We start from the raw sequence: 22,791 nt of genomic DNA, 5'->3' as shown, positions 1-22,791 counted from the left end.
TTTTTTTTCTCTCTTTTACTTTCGACACCGACTAACCTACTTCTGGCTGAGTCCCGAGGAAGGTGAATAACAACTACTTCATTGCTCTGGGTCTGGAACTGGGAGGACTTGGCTGGCCCAGTTGTCAGTTAACATTGGACCAGCCCGGCATTGGACCACATTGGTTTTCGACTATTTTTCGGCTACAGTGTTTCAGCGCGAAATTTTAGTCGTTTCTCATCAATAACATAATTTGATTCTCGTTTACCAGTTTAAAAACGAGGCAATTTTTAGTTGATAGATAAAATTTTCAGAATTAAACATTCTTGGGTAAGTCCCACCCTAGATCTCAGATCTCCCTCTCGCCTGACCGTGGGAGATCTGGGTACGAGATTAGTCCCATCCTGTCCGTCTGCAAAACTCTAGCGAGACAAACAGACACAGAAATATGCTTGTAATTTCTTTGTAACTTCTACTTGTGCGTTCCCACTACTAAACTGAAGTGACCAGATCTTTCCATAGCCGTAGCTGGCTCAGATATATTGTATTCGATTTTGTTGTTGCTATCTTTCCATTTGCTTGTTTGTTTGTTTGTTTGTTTACTTTCTTACATCTAGTTTTTGTTAAGTCCATTGATTTCTACGGCCCGAATTTGACCAAAAAAACATGTTTAAGTCCTAACACGCATACCCTAATTCTAAGGCGGTCCAAGTCGCTCGCGGCCACACACTGTCTCCCTTCCGCGAGCGACCTGGACCATCTGAGAATCAGGCTATAACACGCCAAGTCTTAAAATTTTAGTTAAAAACTAATGGGAAAAAACGCGGGTACCTGTGGCATTACCATTCGTTACGTGATGTCGCGCTTCGTGACTACGGAAGTATGCGCAGTGTACACATTCCTCTTCCTCTTTAGACAGATTTTTCCCTCAAGAAAAAAAATGCTCTACCCAAAACAAACTAACTTGTGTGGCATGTGTCAATTTTCTGAGACTTAAGATGCGTATATCAAAGTTATTGGCAATATACGACCTAATTTAGACGCTTAGTTGACAGACGTGTAAGAAAAAAATGTGGTATCGTCTCGAAGCGTTTTGAGACCGATGAATCCTTAAGCGATACACTGTTATAGCTAAAAGAAAACTTTGATCTTGGAACTCTGTTACGAACGTTAATCTTCAGAGCTTTGCATTTTCATCACACACAACCGTCAACTGCATCGCCGAAGGCATTTGCAGAGTGATCAAACTTACAGAGCTAACGGAAGACAATTTCAACTTTGCAAATTATGTAAACTGACGAACAAGGAGTTTGCGAAGTCATTTACGAATTGAGCAAGCGCTTGATCCAGTTATGGAACCCGCAAAGAACAAAAAAGAAACCGCCAAGTTTTGCGGAAATATTCTGGTGCGCAAGACTAAGAGACGCAGTTTTCTTGCCAAGTCGCTGTTCGAAGGAGTGTTTGGAGTTTTGACTGAAGTTTCGTTTGAGTATTATCACAGCTCGGCACAATGGGTAAGTCTTAACAGTTACTAATGAGGTTATAACTGCTAAAATGATGTTAAAATGGACATCAATGAATTAATTGCAACTCAATGACTATTTTTTCTGTCTTAATTTGATTCTAGAATTCTCTACCACAGAGGTCAGCTTTAATTTAAGCTCTTTACGGCTCCCAATTTATTGTAGGAAATATCTGAGGCCGGAGCGATTGGACCTTAAGCTCGTTCATAATAGACATAACATAAATGAACGCAAACGATAGCTTAGATCCAGATGAATCCTATTTTATCTTGCCTTCGTAACTAGCCCCCACAAGGCTTCTGAGTATACAACGGTTACGTTAACTTCTCTTTACTAGCCTGAGTAGGTAGCAACACATATGTACGAACTAATGGTTAAATAGGCTCATCCCAGAATTGCCTTTACTTCTTGGAATACATCACGTCTTAACAGCACTATTGACTTTCTGAAAATTCATTGCATGCATCTGACTTTTTAATCAAACTTCTTTACCGAATTCCACTCAATCAATGCCAAGTAAGCGGATTATCAAAGCGGATACGACGGTTGTCAATGTTTGGTGAATAAACATTCGATAAACAATAACCGAGGTAAATTGAAGAGTATTAGTGAGACGATGACACGAAAAACTGGCCGAGAAAACTGACAATTGCCCAAGAACTGCGCAGAAAAAGAAAAATCAAACATTTTCTAGTTTTTATCTTGCTATTGTAGTGCCAATGGCGTAGTGATTACGTTGTTAGCCAATACAACGCAGCAAAAACGTTTGCTTAAATTAAGTCCTTTGACTTGCTATTACGATTATCCTATAACATAATACGCAGACCGGTTTGCAAAAGGATATTTTAATTATGGATAATCAGGTGCGAACCAACACTGGGAAGACGATTATAGTTTGCGTAGGTTAAACCCTTTCTGCTCCAGTATCAACACTGATGTACATTCTCCTCACTGTCCTCCATACATTTCTCATACTATTAGTTAGGAGATTTTGTCAAAAAATCGAGGCATTTCATCTTTGGTGATTATTTTCTTTATTCCCCTGATTTAAATGTTTAATCAAGCAGCAACACTGTAAGGAGAAAATAGATGTTCGTCACCACTGGGGCTTAAAGGGTTAAAGAACTTTAGGAATCTGTGAAGTGAGGTAACTAGTCTTTGTCAGCTCTTCCTATCCTCAAATTCCTCAAAGACAGAATATTTTTATACGATTCTCGTGTCCAGTATAGTGTATTTCATTTCCAATCAGTGTGGTTGTCCGAGGGACTTAGCCGATTATTATTATTCTTGTTAGTGCTAAGATCTCAAAAGTGTCATAAAAGGGATTATAAAAATTACTTAAGCCTGCTATTATTCTGGAATCCGCTATAAAGAAGATTTAATGTCTCTGATAATATTACAGTGAATTCACGTCACGTGTGACCAGTATTTCCGAGAATAAAATGAATATTCGAATTTCTCTTTGTAATGTCCGATATGTGAATGGAATCTTGAACATCTCACAGGAAATTTTTCCAAAAAAGAATTTTTAACAAAAAAAAAGATTCAAAATACTTGGGAAACAATTGTTATTCTTGAAATACTTAATGCTGCAATGTAAAGAAAAATTCAAAGCTTTATACCGTCAACAAACTAGGGAAATTTCTACGGGAACTCTGAAATCTCGTTGGCGATGTTCAAAATAGCCTCCTTTTCCATTCAAATTTCAAAAATACTGGTCACGTGAATTGACTGTAAAAGAAAAGAAACAATGGCCACTGCCTACGTTTCTCTCCTTCTTTTCTACCATCAAAACATAATTTTAACGGATAAAGTTGCACGAAGTTCGATTTGTTAAACTGGTTTCTTACATGACACCTATGTTGACACGCCTGCTCAGCTGATTTCAAAAACTATTTCAATATTATTCAATAATTAATTAACTACTTCTTTTCTCAAAATTGCTGGTGTATATCATACACATGTCTATTTATTTAATTATTTATTTATTTATTTATTTATTTATTTATTTATTATAATTTAAAATGCAATAACTTTCGATCTTTAGCTTAAAAAAATTGGTAACTATAAAACAAAGATTGATTGATTGTTTTGATATGACCAAAGTCGCAGTAATCGAGGTAAACCTCTATTTGAAGCAACTTTGAAACTCTGAAAACACTTCTTTTTTTACATTATTTGTCCCTTTTGATAATACATAGAGGAGAGACTTTATTTTTCGGCTTTGTCTAACGCTCGTGACAAGATAAACATTACATTTCTCTCTCTGCTTTTTTTATTTACTTTTCTGAAGATGAAGCATGGAATGTTTTTCTTTCCTTTGTTATAATGGAAAATGTTTTTCCTCCCTTATTTCTTTAATCCTAAATGTGTAGTTTTTCATTTGCACAGACGAAAGGAGAAAAGCCGGAATTTTTCACCGACATTATAAACATCCAATCAGTAGAAGAAGTGGATGATGGCGCCTTTGGACAGGTGCTCTGTTTTCAGGTCGGTTCGTCCCTGTATGTTTCTTAGTCTACGTTAAATAGATTGTATCAATGAGTTTTGAAATTAGGAAATCTGATTTAGAGGGAAACGAATACTGGGGCGTTCTCTTAGGCTTTCTCTATTTTGGGGGTGCTTTCACGTCGCTAGAGAAGAAATGGCATGGGAACTCTTATCTTACGTCGTACTTCCCCTCGACTCGGCCTAGTGCGGAAAACGTTACAGTTTTTATTCTGATCATGTAAATTAATGGTAAACGAATTGGAAATAAAAAAGAATAGTGATTTTTCCTGATGAAACTTTGTTTAAAGGACTTTAAAGCTTGTCAGTCTGCTAGAGTCAACAAATTTATTAATGGCGATCAACAGAGGTTTGGAATGGATGAACCACGTATATAAAAACCAGTGCAGTTGTTTCATTTGTGTCCTATCTCTTTCAGATAACATATCATTGTCGCACTAAGAAAGACAATTCCAACACTCGAACTGTTTATCTATCCGCTTATGAAGTGGAGGAGTTTGAATCCTGGCTGTGTTCGCTAAGATTAGGTAAGTAGAAAGGCCTATATAATTGTGCAATCAGTTCTAAATGGAAACGAACTCGGACAGTAATCTGACACTATAGCACAGCATTGCTTTTTATTAAAACGTGGCTTCCACATACTATCCCTCAATTTTAAGTGGCAAGACTGTCGTAGCCGAGGTTGAAAGGCACAAAGCTGAGCTTAAAAAGAAAATAAACAAGTTAAGATTAGTTCACAGCCAGCTCATCACTCTCCGGAAACTTTAGAATAGTACAAGACTGACTATACTGCAAGGCGTGATATCGTGCGACGAAAGGAGGAAAAATCCCTTCACTCTTCCTCCTCGTGCAAACTTAAGTGGTGGCGGTTGAGGCACGACACGTAAATATGATAGCCACGACCAAATTGAAACCTTAGCTCACTTAGAATGGTTTATTCGTAAATTTGTCGGTGTTTCCTTTTTTTCAAACAACCAGCCGACCACTTTAACAAGAGTGAGGGAGGGTGATTGGAAACAACAAATTTCAAGGGATGGCCCAGGGGGCATAGGCTCCAACTCTGATAGTAAATTTTCTAGAACAGCTCAGGGGCTCCAGTTAAGTCGGGTTTAAATAAAGTGGTGATGGTTTAAAGAACGGTGCAACGTCGGCTGATCACTCAGTCTGATTCATCGAAGTTCCTCTTAAGGCTACGCGACGTCTGTTCTCCGTTGTAATATAAACTCGATGAATTATTAGCTTGTCTAGATAACCCAGTCAGCCTGGCTCAGTACCACTCCGGTCGCTTTACGGGGAAGTCGTGGTCATGTTGTAAAGCTGTGACGTTCCGGAGCTCTCCAGGGTGCAAACCATGCACAATTTATGGTAGGTACTGTAACTGGAAGACATAGATCGCGATGCTAGTTCTGTCTAATCTCGCCTACTGTTGTAAACAACTCTTTGTCAGAGTTAGATATCAGTTGAAATCAGTTCAGTATAGGTTAGACACAACTCTTTTCACAGAGCCAACCTTAGGGACCAGTATACAGATACTGCAAAGGTCGAATAAAGTGGGTCCAAGAACGCGCCACATAACGTAATCAATTAAAAGCACGGGATTACGCTAACATAGGATCAGCATACGTTTTGGACCCAGATTTCTATTTCTCAAAGAAGAATCCCTGTAGCACGCTTTTTACTGCAGTTTGTGTCGCGGAATGAGGGCGAGGAAGCAGCCTTTAGTAAGAGAAAGGAAGGTCTACTCCTTCGTTACCCCTAAGATTATGTCAAAACTTTTATCTATTTAATATACTCCTTGGTGGAGGAATTAATGCGTCTTATGCAATAAGAACGCAACCCGAGACACAAGCCTAGTTTGTATTTAGTCCGTTTTGTACCCAAAATGGAATAAATCCTTTCTAAAATATAAAAAATACACACCCTGAGTGTGTGTTATGATGGACAATTCGCTGCCTAGGAACGAGCAAAATCCGACGTGCAAACTCTTGGAACCATCAGGATAAGGACACTCGGGTGTATCTGGCCATAGCTTAGTCCTGCAGTGAACGTCTCTCTGAAGTTCCAGTGTAAATGATGCTATAGCTTATCTTCCATTATTGCATCTTGAACATAAAACTATTGAAAGAACGACTCTTCATTTCCTTTGGCAATCCATCGCTAAACAACCGGTATCTCCCCTACCTCTCTTTATTTGAGTTGCGCACCCGTTATGCTGTTTAGGCGATCTTTTGAATGAGAGACACCTGACTCAATAAGAATGTTTGCACGCATGTAATTTATCTTACTTCGGTTCCCCTTTTGCACCGACAGGTATTCCTGAGTTTAAAAGACACAAGGTATTTATATTTATTGAAATGATGAGATAGAAATGGAGAATTAATAAAGAAGTTAAAAGTAAAGTAAAGTGATTTATTTTATGTCAATAACACGTAGAGTGCTTGAGCAATCTTCCGAGGCTGAGGATTATGATAACGTGCTTGACAATAATCCAGATCGAATTAAAATTTGGAAATTTGGGTTTTTGAGAAGAGGACAAAACCGGAGTACCCGGGGAAAACCTCTCGGAGCAAGCACGACAACCGACAACAAACTCAATCCACATATGACGCCGAGTCCGGGAATCGAATCCGGGCCACATTGGTGGGAGGCGAGTGCTCTCTCCTTTGTGCGATCCCTGCTCCCCTAAGGTTGATGATTAACTTCATTTAATTGTTTGCGTATGAGACGTTTTTCAAAAGTATAAAACTGTGTGAAACACACTGTAAACACTAATGTTAAAAGCGAGCACATCTGATCGAATTCAAATTTACATACAAATGTCAAACTGTTCAGCAGAGAGCATCTGCTGGACAGTTTCTGGTAGACGATATTCCAAAAATTGACGGCCAAACCTTATCATATAGTATATGGTACATGGGAATAAACAAAATGATACACTAGTGCTTAATCCTGTCATAGAGAATTTCCCATCTGTTATGTTCATCCCCAGTTGAATCTGATCCGAAGAGAAACTTATGTCTCCCCACACTTCTGAATAATTCTCTAATTTTAATTCAGACTAAATGTAGTATCTTTTTAAACTTAATACCGTTGTTTCTTTCCTTCTTTCTTAATTGTACCAGTTATCACATGCTATCGCCTTTAGTGGCTTTGGTGTGGTTGCTCGTGAGTCGCATTATTCTGACATGCCAGGGAGCCTTCCTTTTAACACGGTAAGAGAGCTATAGAATAAGACGCTAAAATTAAAATTTTACAGTAACAACTTGTCAATTTAAGTAATGAATGAGATTATTTAAAGATGTTGGCTAGTTTGTAAAGCTACTGTCGTTAGTAGGTATGCGTGATGCAAATACAGAGAACTAGCTCCGAATGGGTTTAAATCCATTCACTTTTTCTCTCGTACAAATGTTCATCGGCCCCGGTCTGGAGGAACGTGGGTGTAAGAAAAAGAAGCTATACTTATTAACTCACACTCCTGCATGGGCTCATGTTATCATGATTAATGTTTATGACATGAAATGCTTCTCGATCGTCAATTGCCTTTTCATTCATTGTTATTTTAGGGTGATCACTTGACAGTCTCCGATGCTTCTGGCAGTATGGAATGGAAAGCATTCTCCACAACATCGTAAGTAATTTTCACTTTCGTTAAGATTTAAATGGCCTAAGTAGAGTCCTCTTTATTCAATAGTACTGTATCAGCCTTCGTAAGCTTGACTGTATTAAATTGTTTTAATTGGGTAGCAGTGGCTATTGTTTTCACGGTTGGGGGTATTGTTCTGTTGTTTCAGTTTTATTGTTTTCTAGAAGGGTTGTAAGCCAATCACGTGAGACCTCATGAGAACTGCAAAATCGCCTCTATTTAATGCCGGAACTTTGAAGCTTTTAAGTTTCGGTACAATGTACCTTTTGGGAGCAGTTAGACCATGAATTGCCAGCTGCTTTTATTTTAATTTTGTAGGACAAGTGGATACGGATACATTCCAAAGGATCTTGTGAAACTAAAAGATCTCAAGGAAGAACCGTAAGTATACATTTTTCTGCATTTCGTTTAAGTGACTCGTCATTATCACACTCTTTGAACTGGATTGAAATGGTCAGGCTAAATTGAGCGAAGTACTTTTTATCTTGCTCTGAGGCTTTTTGGTTTTCATTATGAATTTAAATAAATATTTCTAGTTCTGAAAATCTAGGCTAAATTTGGTTTTAACTTTTGGTATAAGATCATTTCTTCAAGTTTTTAGATCAGTTATAAAAATACTCGTTACTCACTTAATTTAGTGATAAAGAAAGCATCATCGTAAATGTTTAGATCAGTCGTTAAAGAAGAAAGATGTGGCTCAACAACCCACGTTAAGGTAACCACGTTTTCACGAATTCTACTTCACAGATGGTTTTTTGATGAGATTCCCACGACTATTACAGCAGCTATCCTCAGAGATCAGGTACGGAAATGAACCAACTAATCTGAAATAGCTTCTACTGAAAGATAAAAAAGGCTTCTAACTCACGGACCGTCACTGAAGACATTTTTCCTCGAATCGGACTACGACATAATCAGCCGTTACACATACTGAAACCATGTTTATTCTCGACACGTTCTCGCTCTCGAGTCAAGATGATAAGGATTACATCCACGCCACGTGAAATGCATAGATATTCTACTATACCAAAATTCCTTCTTCTTTTAGTTACAGCAGATGAAACTTTGATCTAAAGAAAGGAAACCCAAAAATAAAGCCTTTGTTCCGCCTTTTAAAGCCTTTGAGTTGAGAATTTTGATTTCATATTGACCATAGGTTATTCTTTGGTCTTTTTAGAGGTATATGTTACGTTTTGCTGTAAACTTTTTCTAGGTACCAGGCTGTTTTATCTTAAGAACAAGCGGCCAGGGGACAAGAACCATTCTTTCTTTCAGGTGAGTCTAAATTTCAATCCTCTTTTAACAATTTCCAGATCTCAACAAAATGAAAGTTAAATAGCCCGCCTGGAAGACTAGCTAACAGTGGAATTAAAGAAGTAACGTTAGAAATTACTGGATTTAGTGCATCGCCTCGAAGAAATGAATCCTTATCCCGGTGTCCTTTCTAGAAAATCAGACATTAATAATATAGATTGCATTAGAGCTGTCAAGGAACAATCAAGAAAATAAACCAACAAATAAACAGTATCGATTGAAATGGCATAGATATTGGATTGACATTCCAGCCGTTGTATTCTACATTCATTTTCGTTCTCAGTAGTATCTTTTGGAGTTGTTTGGTTGTGTTCTCAAGTGGCATGTTTCTTGAAGGGAGAGTGTGTATTCACCATCTCCTATAATGCATATAATTCATCTTGAAGTCCCAGCAACAGATGATTTTCCGAGATTCTAGGTCTCAAACTCGATCTCCGCGATCCTATTCCCATTTTCTATCTTTTTTGTATTTTTTTTTTATCTTGTAATACTAATAAAGCAAATGTGAGAAAATCAAATTTCGTTTGCCTTTTTTTTTACGATTATAGGACGGACAGAACAGTAAAGCATATAGAAGTCCTTCTGGATGAAACAACCCAGAAGTATCGAGTAAAGGATGAGTCAGACGCGGTGTCTTATGCAAACTTTCTGCAGTTTGACAGCATACAACAGCTACTGGACCAGTGTAAACAACATGCGAGTATGTAGAAAATCAGTACGTGCTAACATTATAGTAAATGTCATGAAAGAAGTGACTATTTTTCATCGTCCGGGTTTAAAGTGATGCATTATTTGCGGCAATGATTCACTTTGATATGGATTCACATAGACTTCACCCTCATAACTTGAACAGGGATAGGGTTAACAGACTTGAAATTTCTAGAGCCTGCATGGATGGCTTCTATCAAACAACGCGCGGGCGATTGGTACCAGTGTGGATACTGAGGGAAAATTTCTACTCTGAACCAAAAATATCAAAATTCTCTAATCGTCAACAACCACAGCGAGGATCGAAACACACCAATCACAAACAACTAGCGTGTTACATACATATATAACTATTTCTACTGTTTAATTTGGTCAACTTTAAGGGCTTTCTACTTTGGAGGACTGGCCGGCCATATGGGCCTGTTTTTGCAAACGGAAGGTGCCAGTTGGTGGAAGGAAGGAAGGAAGGAAGGAAGGAATGAATATCATGCCAGTATAAAGTATTTACAGACCCAGTCCTTCAAAACGTCCCACTGCAAGTCTGGCCTGCAAGTGCGGACAGATGGAAAATGCCCATAGTTGACCAAACAGTCGAATTTACAGTGTATGCACCGTTAGTGCAATTTCCGTCGCCAAAAATCTGACGTTAAATTTACAGTTACAGTTAACACCGTAGATCTATATACCCATTTTCTTGACGCCAATTCGCGAAAAAGGCAAGAAAAATGGTTAACTCCAACCCGAGCTTTGATCAAGTGGAACAGACTCCATTGTAGCCTTATCGAGTAACTGCGCTCATCCTAGCTGTTTAATAAAGAATGGTGACAACACAATAATATTATTGGTGTTTTTACAGCTCTAGGAATTACTCTGGAGAAGTACCCCACACTCAAGAACGCAGATGGTATGGATATTTATTATGAAGGCATACACCTACTCTGAGCTATGAAAAGTAAAATACTGGGAACAAGAACAAAAGCGAGAAATGTTTGAGGCTAACGACATCTTCCGTGGGCCAAGTTACGAGAAAATGAAAATAACAGTTGTTGGATATTTTAAAGTGCTTTACGTTGCGCTATAGATTGGTTAGGCGAGACTCACTGTAATTGGTTCTCCTGGGCTAAGCCAAGTACCCTTAATGAGAAGGTCAGAAAAATGTTACGTTTTCCAGGCTTTTTGCGGACTTTTTTCGTTTCGCAGTGTAGAAACATTTTCCTATCAAAAGAAAAATAAATAATAATAGAAATTTAAACTGCGTTTAGTATAAGCGATTGACATTTTGATGAAATTAGCGTGTATTTCTTTATTTGCACTATTCTTTCACCTTTGATTCGTTTTTTTTTTTAATCTACCGACTTATTGAAATTAAATATACTGAACCTATCCGACGGACGATCTTTCTGTGCAACCTCCGCAGTGCACCTAAAATGTCTAGATTTTGCCACCAAACTATATACAAAGTAAAAAAGTAATGTGAAATTAAATTGTCTTCCCATGCACAAGAGAAGATGATTCCATCTCGCTCTTCTACTTGAAAAATTAATGATGGCAAAGGATGATTTTTGTGTGTTTTAGAAATCTGGAAGGTGGATTGGACAGAGATTGAAACAAGAGAAGAGAATGGCTCAGGCCTGCCGTGGGTAGGAGTTTTTCTTAATGCGTCAACGAAAAACAACTCTTTAGTTTAAATACAGGATGTGTCAAAGTTATCAAGGTACATTATTTCCTTTTTATTGCCTTGTGAAAATCAAGTATTCTTTCAGTCCACTATGTTCAATCTTTCGCAAAGAATTGACCCTTAAACAAGGTAAAGGAGCAAGTTTAAAAGGGTCTAGTCAAAAAAGGAGTTGGTTCAAAATCAGAGTGCCGCAGTTTGTCACTAACACTGACAAACATTCAATAGTTCTATACCATTCCCCCACTCACCTCTGGCTGATGCGTAAAAACGAAACCTTTACCTTGCAGAGCGTCATTAACGGCAAGTTTCGCAACAAGAACGCTTTGATCCATATTCTGCAAGAGGGGAGCTCCGATATCCTGAAAGAAACGTTTAGCAACCAGTCAAGGTTAATGATGTGAGTACAAAAGAAATTGCCCTTAAAATAAACCAGCCTTCTAGGTCTAAATCAAACAATATGAGAAGTACAAATTGCAAGTCTTGTAGAGAAACTGAATGAAGAGGAGCTTTAAAGCAGAGACAGTTGTTGTAACACTAGAGCGGTGTCTTTATCTAAGAGGTCGTTGGCAGACAAAGATCAGCACATGGCTATAGTTTGTCGGCTTACCACATTGAGACTTTAATCAATAACGTTACTGTTATCACTCGGTTGAAAGATAAAAGATACCATTTAGTGTCATATTTTTAACCTTTCATGCTCAACCCGTGGTAAGTAAGATTCACTTCATTTAATAGATACATCGGCCTCGGATAATTACGCTCGGCGCGCCCAATATTCTCGGTTAAAAGGCCCGTTTCATGTTTTTCTTCTCAAACTCTTGGTAAAGCAAATTGAATTTTGACAAGGGCATGATCAGATTTCGATTTCTTTTACGTTTGCGTTTATTTTAAGGGATGGCATACGTACAGGCTTATATCGACTCACCAACACAAATAGGGGTACTGATTCAATAGAAGTCAGCCATACGTCGTCGGTACTTCCAGGTCAATTATTCTAGACATCCCAACCATATGCCGGTTTACATGTATGTTTTTATATATTTTGTTTGTTCTTTTCAAAAATTTCCCTTACCAATTTACAGGACCTTAAACCACGACAATGTGGCGCGTCTACACGGGATTGGATTAAAAGGACCTCGAAACTTTATGGTTCAAGAAAATCTGCCCAATGGTAATAGCATAGGTTTTGTTTTTTGTTTTACTTTGTGTCGTTAAGAGAAGGCACCATATCAAGAAGAACGGGCCCTTTGCAGCTAACGGTCCATGGTACAAAAAAACACCTTGCTGGAGAGCAAGCTACGCAGTGGAACATCGAAAACAAAGAAAGTGCAAATTGACTGGATGAAGTCGCTTTGTTTTGGATGTCCCAGTGCGTAGCTTGGTCTCCAGCAAAGTGGTTTTTTTTTTTTTGCGCCACGTGACCGTTAGCTGCAAAGGGCCCATTTGCTGGTGCATTTTGTCAGAACTGTGCTAAAATTATTACAAGTAACCCTATACGCACCTCAGTAATGCAAGCAAACCATACTTCACCATTTGAGACGATTTAAAATTAGAAAAAAAGTAAAAAAACAGCTAGAATAAGCCTAACCGTTGTGAGAAAACATTCTGGAAATGCAAAAACGGCATTCCCCAGACCTTCCAATGTGGCAACCTTTTCCTCAAGTATCTCTCTTCTTCCCTAGACCAAGGGAATTGAAGAGAGAGCCCTTGGAACAAGACTGACGAGATTTGTGAAACATGGCCATCTAGTCCAACCTGCCGCACTTTAAAATAGAATGTAACCGAATGACTGCTACGGCAAAACGTTCAATTGACTTAGCCTTCTTTACGCTAACAGGGGACCTATCAGATTACCTCAAGAGAAACTGTTCTCTCCTTTTGTCCCATCCTACTGAGTTAGGAAATATCCTGAATCACGTTCTCAATGGAATGGTCTATCTCCATGAGTGTTCTGTAGAGCATAGAGAATTGGTAAGTCAAATGAAACTGTCAAATGTTAAGAGAAAAGCGAGACTAGGTAATTGATAAGCTGTTAACAGGTTCCGTTGTGGTGTAAAGGCTCTAGAATTCCGTTACAAGAGGGCGAGCTATGAGAATCTTGTTCGCTTTGCTCCGATCACCGACTCTTCTTGTACCCTATTTAACAAAAAGAACAATTACACGGCAAGTTCGAGCCTTTTGATTGTTTCACTCTAGCCCAGTGGCCGATCCATTCACCAAAGAAATTCAGTAAAAGTAGGTATTTATTGACAGATAGTTGAAGCTAAAAATGGTTTGAACCCAGGAGTCATGCCATAAGTACGTAAATTATGATCATTCGGGTGAGTGTTTTGACACCCTGAGTGGAAGTCATCTTCAGAGTCGATGTCGTTGACCAATCAGGTCAACTACAAGAGACATTTATACCATCTACTAACGTTCCACAATTTACTTGACTCTGATGATGACTGTACTTCCACTCAGGTTGTCGAAACGTCAGTCAATGTCACTTGGATGACCATAATTTACGTAGATACTTGAAGGTTTGAAAGTTCGTCAGCTTTCTTCGTTCTCTCTCCCAGGCCAGTCTATCGAAAATTAGACCGCCACTGCGCAGTCAATCAGTTTTCGAGTTTGCCTAATAGTCGGTCACTAGATCATTCTAATCCCTATTCGTTTACAATCCCTATTACATTAGAATCCCTGTTAAGCTACAGTTTTAAGGTATACCTATCACATGAGTCGATCAATGAAATTTTGTACTTTTTTTTTTTGTCCTTTTAAAACCATTTCTATCAAAGACCTAACTTCCTTCAGTTATCTTGATTTCAGAAATGAATTACACTCATCGAGACCTTTTAAACGGTCTATTACAATAGCAAGCTGGGTTTTTCTTTACCGTTTTGGAACAACGGGCCAAAAAAACTTAGCAGGGAAAGGGTTAACTATATCAAGTCTATATCGGTCTTTTTTCGTCTGTGGCTGCCCCCCTCCGTCACTTAGTGGAATTCTACCTCGACAATAAACAACAAGTGCAAAGTTTGTTGACAAACCCTTGAGGATATTTTCCTTTGTTAGGTGCCCAAGAATTGTCTTGTAGGAGAGAAAGGACTAATAAAAGTTTCAGGCTTTCATTGTGCAAGGTAAGTTTCGTAGAGGCCCTTTTTTTATAGAAAGACGTCACTTTTAATAAATTCACTGTTAATTAACATTCGTTTTCAATGAATCCAGATCTCCCTGGTGCACACAGGCGATGTTGGATGTAGCTTACAAGAACAAGGTGGCTATTCCAGCTCCTGAGCTTCGTCACTCTGTGGGAGCGTTGTCGTCTGATGTTTGGGCGTTTGGTAAGCTGTAAAGGGATTATTAACGACACTGAAACAAAAGCAATACTTTCTGGGTTCGCCACACTGAGATACCTTGTATTTCAATACTTGTCGTAACAAAATTTGTTTAAGATCCGACAGAGGATTTCTTTGAAGTTCTTCATCCACCAAAAATCCAAAAGAAATTACCACCATCTTGTCTTGAAAGAGCCACGGCAGCAACCAGATATGGAGGGTGGCAAGCTGCATATCACGATTGACTTTAAAATTCCACTCTGCACAAAATGACAACACACACTGCATCTCTATTCTTGACCAATTACAACACAATTCATCAGTCATAATTGTGACGCTGACTCTGCCAAATTCCGACATTTTTCAGGTTTGTTTATCTTTGCTGTTGTTACTGTGGGTGAGAAGCCTATCACAAACTTAGAACAGGTATGCTGAATCCTTGAAGTCACAGTAATTTCCTTGGCTAATTAGCTCTAATTCAAAACGTCTTATGTTGGAAAGCAAGTACTGAATGGTATTCTTAAAATTTGCTTTACTTTTTTCAGGTTTTAAATTACAATCAGGCAAATGAAACAATGGATCACCTTGCCTGTTTCGTAGATTACATTATGCTGTGCTTGCAAAAGGTATGTTCCACCATAGTTAATTGAGGGACTGGTTATGAAACCTTGCCATGTTCAAAGTTGATAAGAATGGTGCTGCAATTTAGGTTGGAAGCGGGGCCGCGACCATGCACAATCCATTGTTTTAACGTCCACACTACAGCTGAATATTTTAAAAGGAACGCTTCTATTGACCAGTTGCTCCAACACATTTCAAAATCTTTTGTGGTTTGTGCACGGTCAAGGCCAAAAATGTTAACAAAAACATGTCACAAAGAAACTTGTTTGGCTTCATAACCATTCTCGAACATTAACTTTGGTTCGGCGCAGACACAAACATGAAAGCCAAAAAACAAACGGCCAACGAGTCTTGTCCGTAATGTTGCATGCGTTGTTTAGTTGTAACTCGATCCTATATAAAGGAGTTTTGCCAGCTTAATTCAGGAAATAAATAATTTCTCAGTTCTGTGTCTGGTTTTACTTTCCCGATATTAACCGATGTCCAATTTTGGAATATAATCAAACAAATCTATGAAAATAAAACCACGTCAGAGGTGAGGTATTTTTTCTGTCAAAACTTCATTAGTCGACAAGAACAAAATAAGCACCGCCTATGTGTCACGATGGTTATGTAGTGATAAATGGATTTAAATAAATAATAAAGCCGTGCATCTTGGATCCTGTGGATCAAATTAAGAATAAAGATGTTGCATTCTGTGAATGGTAGAAAACCGGGCATACCGAAAGTAAAAATAGGGAAACACCTGAAAAAAGTTAACATTATTGACAACAGCAAAAAATGCAACCTAACCAACTGAAATTACACAATCCGCGATAACAGTTGGGTAAAACCAATGCTATACTAGTCGGGTCTTCGCAAAGTCTGCGTCATTCTTGTTGAACGTAGCATGAACTTTTATCACGTTTTCATTTAGGACCCAAACTCACGCCCTACCTTTCAAGAGCTTCGGGATCAAGTCTCAATGAAAGTTGGTTCGTCTACCCCAAGCTGTTCTTCCCATTCTTTGGAAGGTAAGGTCATGCTACTGATAGGAGCTGCTTTTGTGTATCGCACCGTACAATAATTGTGACGATTGATTTCAAGTTCTCCTGTTGTTTCTTTGATGAAATCGGTGGGTTAGATCTGCATCTCGAAAATGTTTGACACAAAAGGCAACAAATTCATGACATTACTCCTTCAAATAACAACCACCCCATAACTTTTTCTAAACTGAACATTTTTATTGGTTACTGAATTGATTGCTTTCAACTGGCGTGGGACCTTAAGTGCTCTGTTCGTGTTCGAAAGCAATATGTTATGATGAAGGCTTCACTATTGTATCAGCACCGACCCAAACAGGCAATAATTATTCACTAGTTAATCTTTATTGTACCACTGAAAACAGTTTACCTATTCATCGATCAAAAGACTAAACCTTTTTTTAAGTGCCCAGAATGGGGTTGGGCGTCATTAATTATACATGCACATCAACGCCGCAATTTTTAATTAGAGCGCTCAACAAAATAGAAAACAAACTCTTTATTTTTCCTTCTATGTTGGTAAAACTCACGAGTTTGACTTCCGACGTCAGAGAGAAAAAATAGTCATCTATACAATTATTTCGCTTCAACTGAGGTGCCTCTCAATTAATGTGCTCATAAACTATACAAAACCTCCTTCAATACAGGAAGAAGTGAACTTTTACTAATGCCAACATTTGTCTTTTTCTGTTAGATCAACTAGCCGAAGAAGCTGCCCCAGGTTCCTCGAACAGACCCACGACGATGAAGAAAGTAGAATCAACCGTGGGTTTTCTTGAGGACGACACAACAGCCATGGACTGGGACAGCACTGATATAACAGTGACTTATTCTCGGGAAGAACTCCAAGAGCGCCTTAAACAAGCAGAGCTGACAGCGTTGAAAGCAAAAGCGTTACAGAAACGAGCCGAAGCAGTTAAAGAGACAATCCTTGATCAAGTTCAACAGGCAGAGGTAAAGTGTCTGAAAGAAGTTGAAATGATAACAAAGACATTCCTGATGCGATTGAACGAGGCCAACGATCGTGCAGCCGAGGCTGAGCAGGCCCGATATCTGGCGGAAGAAGTCAAACGACTCACAGAAGAAAAGTATACGCTATACAAATATGAAAGTGAGAAGAATATGCACGACCTAAAGTCCATGTTCGACGATGCTCTCCTAGAAAGGGATGAGCTTGTAGCAGCTTTGAAAACAGTTGGCAAGGACATTGATACAGCAGAATGGATTTCTCCGAAACGAAGAGATTCTATTCGCCATCTCGAAGAGAAGTATCAACGGTACATTTCCACCAGTGATCGAACGATACACAGCTTGAAAACACAACTGAATGGAGTTGTGAAACACCGAGATCAGCTTGCGTCAGATCATGAAACCGCTAGGAACGAGATGAAAGATACCCGAGAAGCTTTAGAACAGGCGTTGAAGGACAAGGAAGAGTTCCAGTTCAGGTTAGAAGAGGCGCAATTTGAAATTGAGCGCCTGGAAGAGATGATCTCCACAATGACTCAGAAGCAACAACAAGCTGAGCGCGAGAGAGACCAGCTACAGATGCTGACCGACATGTCTTTGATGAAGCTCAGGCAAGCAGAATCGGGCGCACCAAAGAAAAGAGCATCCGTGGCTGCAATGCCCCCAAGGATGAACGAGCGACCAAAAGAAAACCGAGATTCCAACCTGAGGCGTCTTTCAGAACAGCTTCAGCATTTAATCGGCCCATCTACGATTGACAAGCCATCGAAATCGGGAGAAAGCGATATGGCCAATGCTGCAAAGAATGCCATTTTAAAGGAAAAGGATACCTCTCCTACAAAACTGCTGGAAGAATACTACGAGAAACCGAAACTGGGCCAGAGTCAAAGGCGGGCAGGTGAAGTGGTAATGCCCCCTATATGGCAAATAAGTGGAGCTACGGTAATCCCAACTGGCAGTCAAACGGTTCCAAAAGAAAATGCAGTAGAAATGGAAAACTCATCATCACATAAGCACGTTTACATCAAGCAGGCTCAATCTGAAGATGACGAGGAGCAACGCGGACGCAACCAAATGATCGCGTCCAAGACAAATCCTGAAAGAAGCCAGCGTCACCGAGTGAACGAAAACGATACCCCAGGTAATTCTGGTGTTCACTCCACAAAAGGCTCACAACAGTTCACAATTCCAACCTTGCACATCGAAGAAGCAGACACCGATACAGAAATGGCAAACCTAACGGAAGTTCCCGAAATTGAAATATCAGATGTCGATGAAAATGAACTTCGGGGTCAACAGGAAGAGGAAGACGCGGGTGACCAAAACAAGCCGGAGACACCACTGTTCATTGTACAAGGCGAAGACGGCCATCCAAGGATTGTATACAGTTTCGAGGAGATTCCAGAACTGTTAGAAGGTATTCCTCAAACTAGCCTCTAACTTGCCGAACCTTAAGGTCTCGAACAGTTGCAGTTGGGTTACTGTGATCGACTAGATTTTGGTGACTTACATATACAGCAAACTCGCCTAAGTTGATTTTATTTACCGGTATTATCACAAAAACTAGGTTTTATACCTCTACCTCTAGGAAATAAAACCAATAAATAAAAGGCAGGGCAAGCTCCTTTTGGCGATGGCCTATTTTCAGCAGCCATTTAACATTCGGATACATCGATTAATGTACAGAAAACGAAAACTTTGCGGAGTTGAGAAAGTAGCAGCAGTTTATTTCAGTGTTTGTTGTTGTTGTTGTTGTTTTTATGTATGGAATAAACTGTGATAACCACATTACAAGAGGAAGTAAATGAATTTCATACCATAGAAAGTTATAAATTTAGTACTACTCACTGATCACTAAACAATTCATATACGCTAGTTACAAATGAAAGCGAAAGAACAGATAAAAACGTTTTGAAAACTTCCACAAAAGTTTTAGCTTACATAGCCTTATGCAAACACTCGTGGACTCCTGGGAGAATTCTTAGGTACTTACAATAAGTTATATAAAACCTCGCTTGTTAGTCGGGCTAACAACAATTTTTTTCCAAACTGCATTGCGTACTTGCGTTAGGCTGGGTGATCACGAACACCATTTTTATATTTCCGTATGTTATGTTTAAAGTAGAGGTTGCCACACAACTACGGAACAGCAAACACGCAAGAACTTTCACCAAATGTTAGCGGAATAAAGTTCCATTGACGGAAATCTACATTTTGTATTGAGCAATAGGTGCAACAGATAGATTAAAAGTTAAGTTCAATCAAGGATTACCCTACCCATTTCAACATCAAGGCGTTCAAACCGACATAGACTTGCAACATATTTGTTTTGATGGGAATATTATTGTGAAACAATACTTTGATGTGTAAATTATAGTATTTCACAAAATGCCTGCAACTGAAAGGTGACAAAAAAAAGTTTAAATTGCTCGCTATCAAAATAAAGGAATTGTTGCTGCCTTTGCGCTACGTAGCCATTAGAACGATAGGGAGCTTAAGTACAGACGTTCGTGAGCCACGCGCGGTAACCGGAAGTTCTCATGTTTCCTTTTTTGGCGTGGTTTTCCTCCTTACAAAGGACAGGAAAAGCTCTTGTTGATGACTGTGGCTTGACTTTTCAAACGCGGTGGCGTGAAAACGCTCCAAAGAGGGAAAAAATTCAATTTCCGACTACCGTCCGTGGCTCAAAAACGTCTGTACTTAAGTTAAACACGGACAATTCGTCACCTATATTACAACTATAATAAATCATTACAAAGATAATAATAATTCTTTAAACCATGCAAGTGTTACCCGGCTCACTGCCCCGCAAGTAGAAGAGAAAGGTCCGATCAAACTGTCGTATTCAGATTCAGTTACATTTTTTAACATTATGATTTTATACAATTAAAATGGCGAAATACCTGTCGCACGCTCGCCTCCTTCCTTGGTATTCCGGTGAAGAACTGTAAGACATTGTTTGGTTTTGTTTTGTTCTTTTGTTTGTTTGTTTGTTTTATACCTCAGCCTTATTCGAAAATGCCTCTCAATTTCAAAGGGAATGCAGTCGAACCTGTGTTAAGCAATCACCCTCGGGGAATGGCTAAGTGACCACTTAATACAGGTTGCACAGAACACATGCATACCAAGCACAATAAAAGTGCCATTTCATTTCACATTTGGTAACTTAATGTACGGCTTACGCACAAAAGCGCTCACAAAATAACTTACTCGGTTAAGAAACTGCAACGATAAAATGGAGTTTTTTAGTATGACAAAGGAGAACACAGTTTAAAAGTGGACTAATAAAACATTAACGCCAAGATCCCACAGTCAGTATTGTGGGTCATTCGAGATTCAATTGCTTGACAGGCTATTCGTTACTCTTTTTTAGTGGTTTTCTTTTACAATTAAAACGGGGCAAGGCAATAGAAACGGTTCGTTGGGACTTAGTAAAGGGTGACCGCTTAATAGAGGTGACCGCTTGATAGAGGTCGAAATTACAGTAGAATCGAACCCCTTCATTACAGACACTAAGGCGACAGGAATAAGTGTCCTTATTACATATAGAGGTGTCCGTTTTAGAGAAGTAGTCTTCATATGGATTTCGCTCTCCCAGGGACCAAGTGAAATGTCCGTAATAGAGAGGTGTCCGTATTATAGAGGTGTCCGTAAGGAGAGGTTCCACTGTAATTATAGGACGTAATTTTCGGGACTGACAACTGACCACTTAAAAAAGGGTGACTGCTTAATACGGTGTCGCTTAAAACAGGTTCGACTGTATTTTGGTAAAATCGTATTATTCTAAAAGTAACTACCTATTTTCTATAAGAGCAACTACATATGTACATGTAACACTTCAGTGCTACTTCGTCTAGAGGACACATATCCCAACTGTTACTACTCTTGTTAGGACGGTGCCTACTTTTGTTACTGCGGATACGTTCTGCGCATCTCGAGATACCCGGGTTTCCTATAGGTGGTGCCTACTAATACGGGGATATTTTGCGCGGTTTAAAATTACGCGGAGAAAGCAGAACTTACCAAGCGTTCTTGGTATCCAAACCAAAATTGCATTTGGGGTAACCATGCATTTTTCAGAAATAATGAAGCTTCAATTTGAAAAAAAAAAAAAACCTCCTTACAGTTGTTGCTTAATTATCTCTAACAAAAAATAGGTGTTTACCCCCAGTCTTCTTTTTCGATTCCGATAGCCCTTGCTAAGATCTGCTTTCACCGCATAATTTTAAACCGCGCAAAAATACTTCTTTATTAGTAGGCACCGTCCTGAAGCTCAAAGACGTGGTACAACCCTATCTTAAGTGGAAGTTTCATCCAACCAGTCCCCACACGTCAGAGTATTTCTTGATACATTATTGGACTCTCCAGCCTTCCTCACAAATCAAAACCACCAAAGAAGTACGATAAATAAATTTCTGGCACCAATTGCCTGGACGCAAAAAGTTTCCTTTTGATAAGTTACGGGATTCTAGAAAGTGTTGGAGAACGTCCGACGTCTACTTGTGTGATTTTGAGATTTCTTGGTCTAACAAGATAGATTCAAACAAGCAAATACGTTTATCCTTGTTAGTTGACGGAGCTCCAAAGGTCAATTTCAAACTGTTGACGTCAATTTTCTGAGTTTTGCACAAACTGTTGCACCTTCTGTATAAGCTGGTCGTACTCTGAAGCATGAATCGTACCACCTTTGTCCTTGATCCTAATGTAAAGAAGCCTTGCAAAGATCAAAGAGAGTTGTCCCTTTGGAGGCCAAGGGATGTCTTCAAACAACAGAGGGATAATCGGCTTCTTGAGGCGGTCGGCTAATGTGGCCTCGCGCTGACAAGTGTCTGATTGAATGTACTTCTCTGTCACGCAGCACACAAATACCTATACAATAAATGGTGGTACATTAGAGAAAACGTTCGATGGTCAGGATGCGAAAAAGGTAACTTCGCACTACGAAGCTAAGTGGCCCACAAGGCTGGAGCTTAACGCTGTTTCTGTAGCATGAAGTAACTAGGACTATCGCTACTCTCCCTGGATGGTACGCTAGTCCATTGCAGGGTCACCCCCAGAAGTAGTCAGGAGAAATGATGTGGCGTCAGTAAAGTTTCTTGTCAACTTGTCCTGTTGACAAAAACCAACCTAACCTCAAACCACTTGACCCTCCGGTATAGCGACCTAAAGCCCAAAAGAGAGTCGGACCCGTTAACCGCTACACCACTGTGCCCCTACGGTGGTCACGACAAATGACTGTAAATATCAACTGTCAATCAACTGCCAGTTACACTTTTCCTGATATTTGTCAGATGTCAACTGTGATGAAGCGAATTTGTGGGCAAACGATTTCTTCGTATTAAAATCCATCATAAGTGAATCTGCCATCCGTTCTCTCGCCCAAGGTTATACCTTGACTGTCAGCAGGATCTCTTAAAAAAGATTCTCCAAAAAGAAACAAAATAGTCTTATAAAGGGTATTATCTTTGATTAAGTAATGAAGCAATTAGAAACCCTGGAGGAACAA

The 22,791-nt window shown here is 39.2% G+C and overlaps 3 protein-coding genes across 7 annotated transcripts in view; 1 reads left to right on the top strand and 2 right to left on the bottom strand.

The window, feature by feature from the left end:
• The first annotated feature begins 1,022 nt into the window (after window positions 1-1,022).
• Window positions 1,023-20,742, top strand: LOC146476120 (uncharacterized). Its single transcript, XM_085114942.1, has 22 exons — window positions 1,023-1,493; window positions 3,894-3,992; window positions 4,429-4,537; window positions 5,250-5,375; window positions 6,321-6,346; window positions 7,133-7,222; window positions 7,574-7,638; window positions 7,972-8,034; window positions 8,401-8,455; window positions 8,867-8,928; window positions 9,516-9,667; window positions 10,532-10,579; window positions 11,251-11,315; window positions 11,641-11,750; window positions 12,436-12,524; window positions 13,191-13,324; window positions 14,411-14,475; window positions 14,564-14,679; window positions 15,041-15,099; window positions 15,219-15,299; window positions 16,211-16,307; window positions 17,011-20,742. Exons 1-22 carry the CDS (start codon window positions 1,332-1,334, stop codon window positions 18,723-18,725), a joined length of 3,588 nt encoding a protein of 1,195 aa, XP_084971068.1. The 5' UTR covers window positions 1,023-1,331; the 3' UTR covers window positions 18,726-20,742.
• The window catches only part of LOC146476115 (uncharacterized), a 93,015-nt gene continuing 89,246 nt past the window's right edge, over window positions 19,023-22,791 (bottom strand). The window contains exon 21 of one of the 2 annotated variants that reach the window (XR_014865700.1): window positions 19,023-20,286. The gene's annotated coding sequence lies outside the window, so the exon portion shown is untranslated. Of the gene's footprint in view, window positions 20,338-22,791 lie in introns of both variants that reach the window. The other variant, XR_014865699.1, reaches the window with a different exon arrangement.
• LOC146476117 (uncharacterized) overlaps window positions 19,023-22,791 on the bottom strand; it is a 48,445-nt gene continuing 44,676 nt past the window's right edge. For 3 of the 4 annotated variants that reach the window (XM_085114936.1, XM_085114938.1, XM_085114937.1), the window contains one exon: window positions 19,023-22,154. In XM_085114936.1, coding sequence (XP_084971062.1) covers window positions 21,894-22,154 — 261 coding nt within the window. In that variant the 3' untranslated portion in view covers window positions 19,023-21,893. The remainder of the gene's footprint in view (window positions 22,155-22,791) is intronic. The other variant, XR_014865698.1, reaches the window with a different exon arrangement.

The sequence above is a fragment of the Pavona decussata genome, unplaced genomic scaffold (genome assembly GCF_977016875.1).
Source record: "Pavona decussata unplaced genomic scaffold, jaPavDecu1.1 SCAFFOLD_79, whole genome shotgun sequence".
In the NCBI taxonomy this organism is placed as follows: domain Eukaryota; kingdom Metazoa; phylum Cnidaria; class Anthozoa; order Scleractinia; family Agariciidae; genus Pavona; species Pavona decussata.
This window is presented reverse-complemented; position numbering and strand designations above follow the sequence as displayed.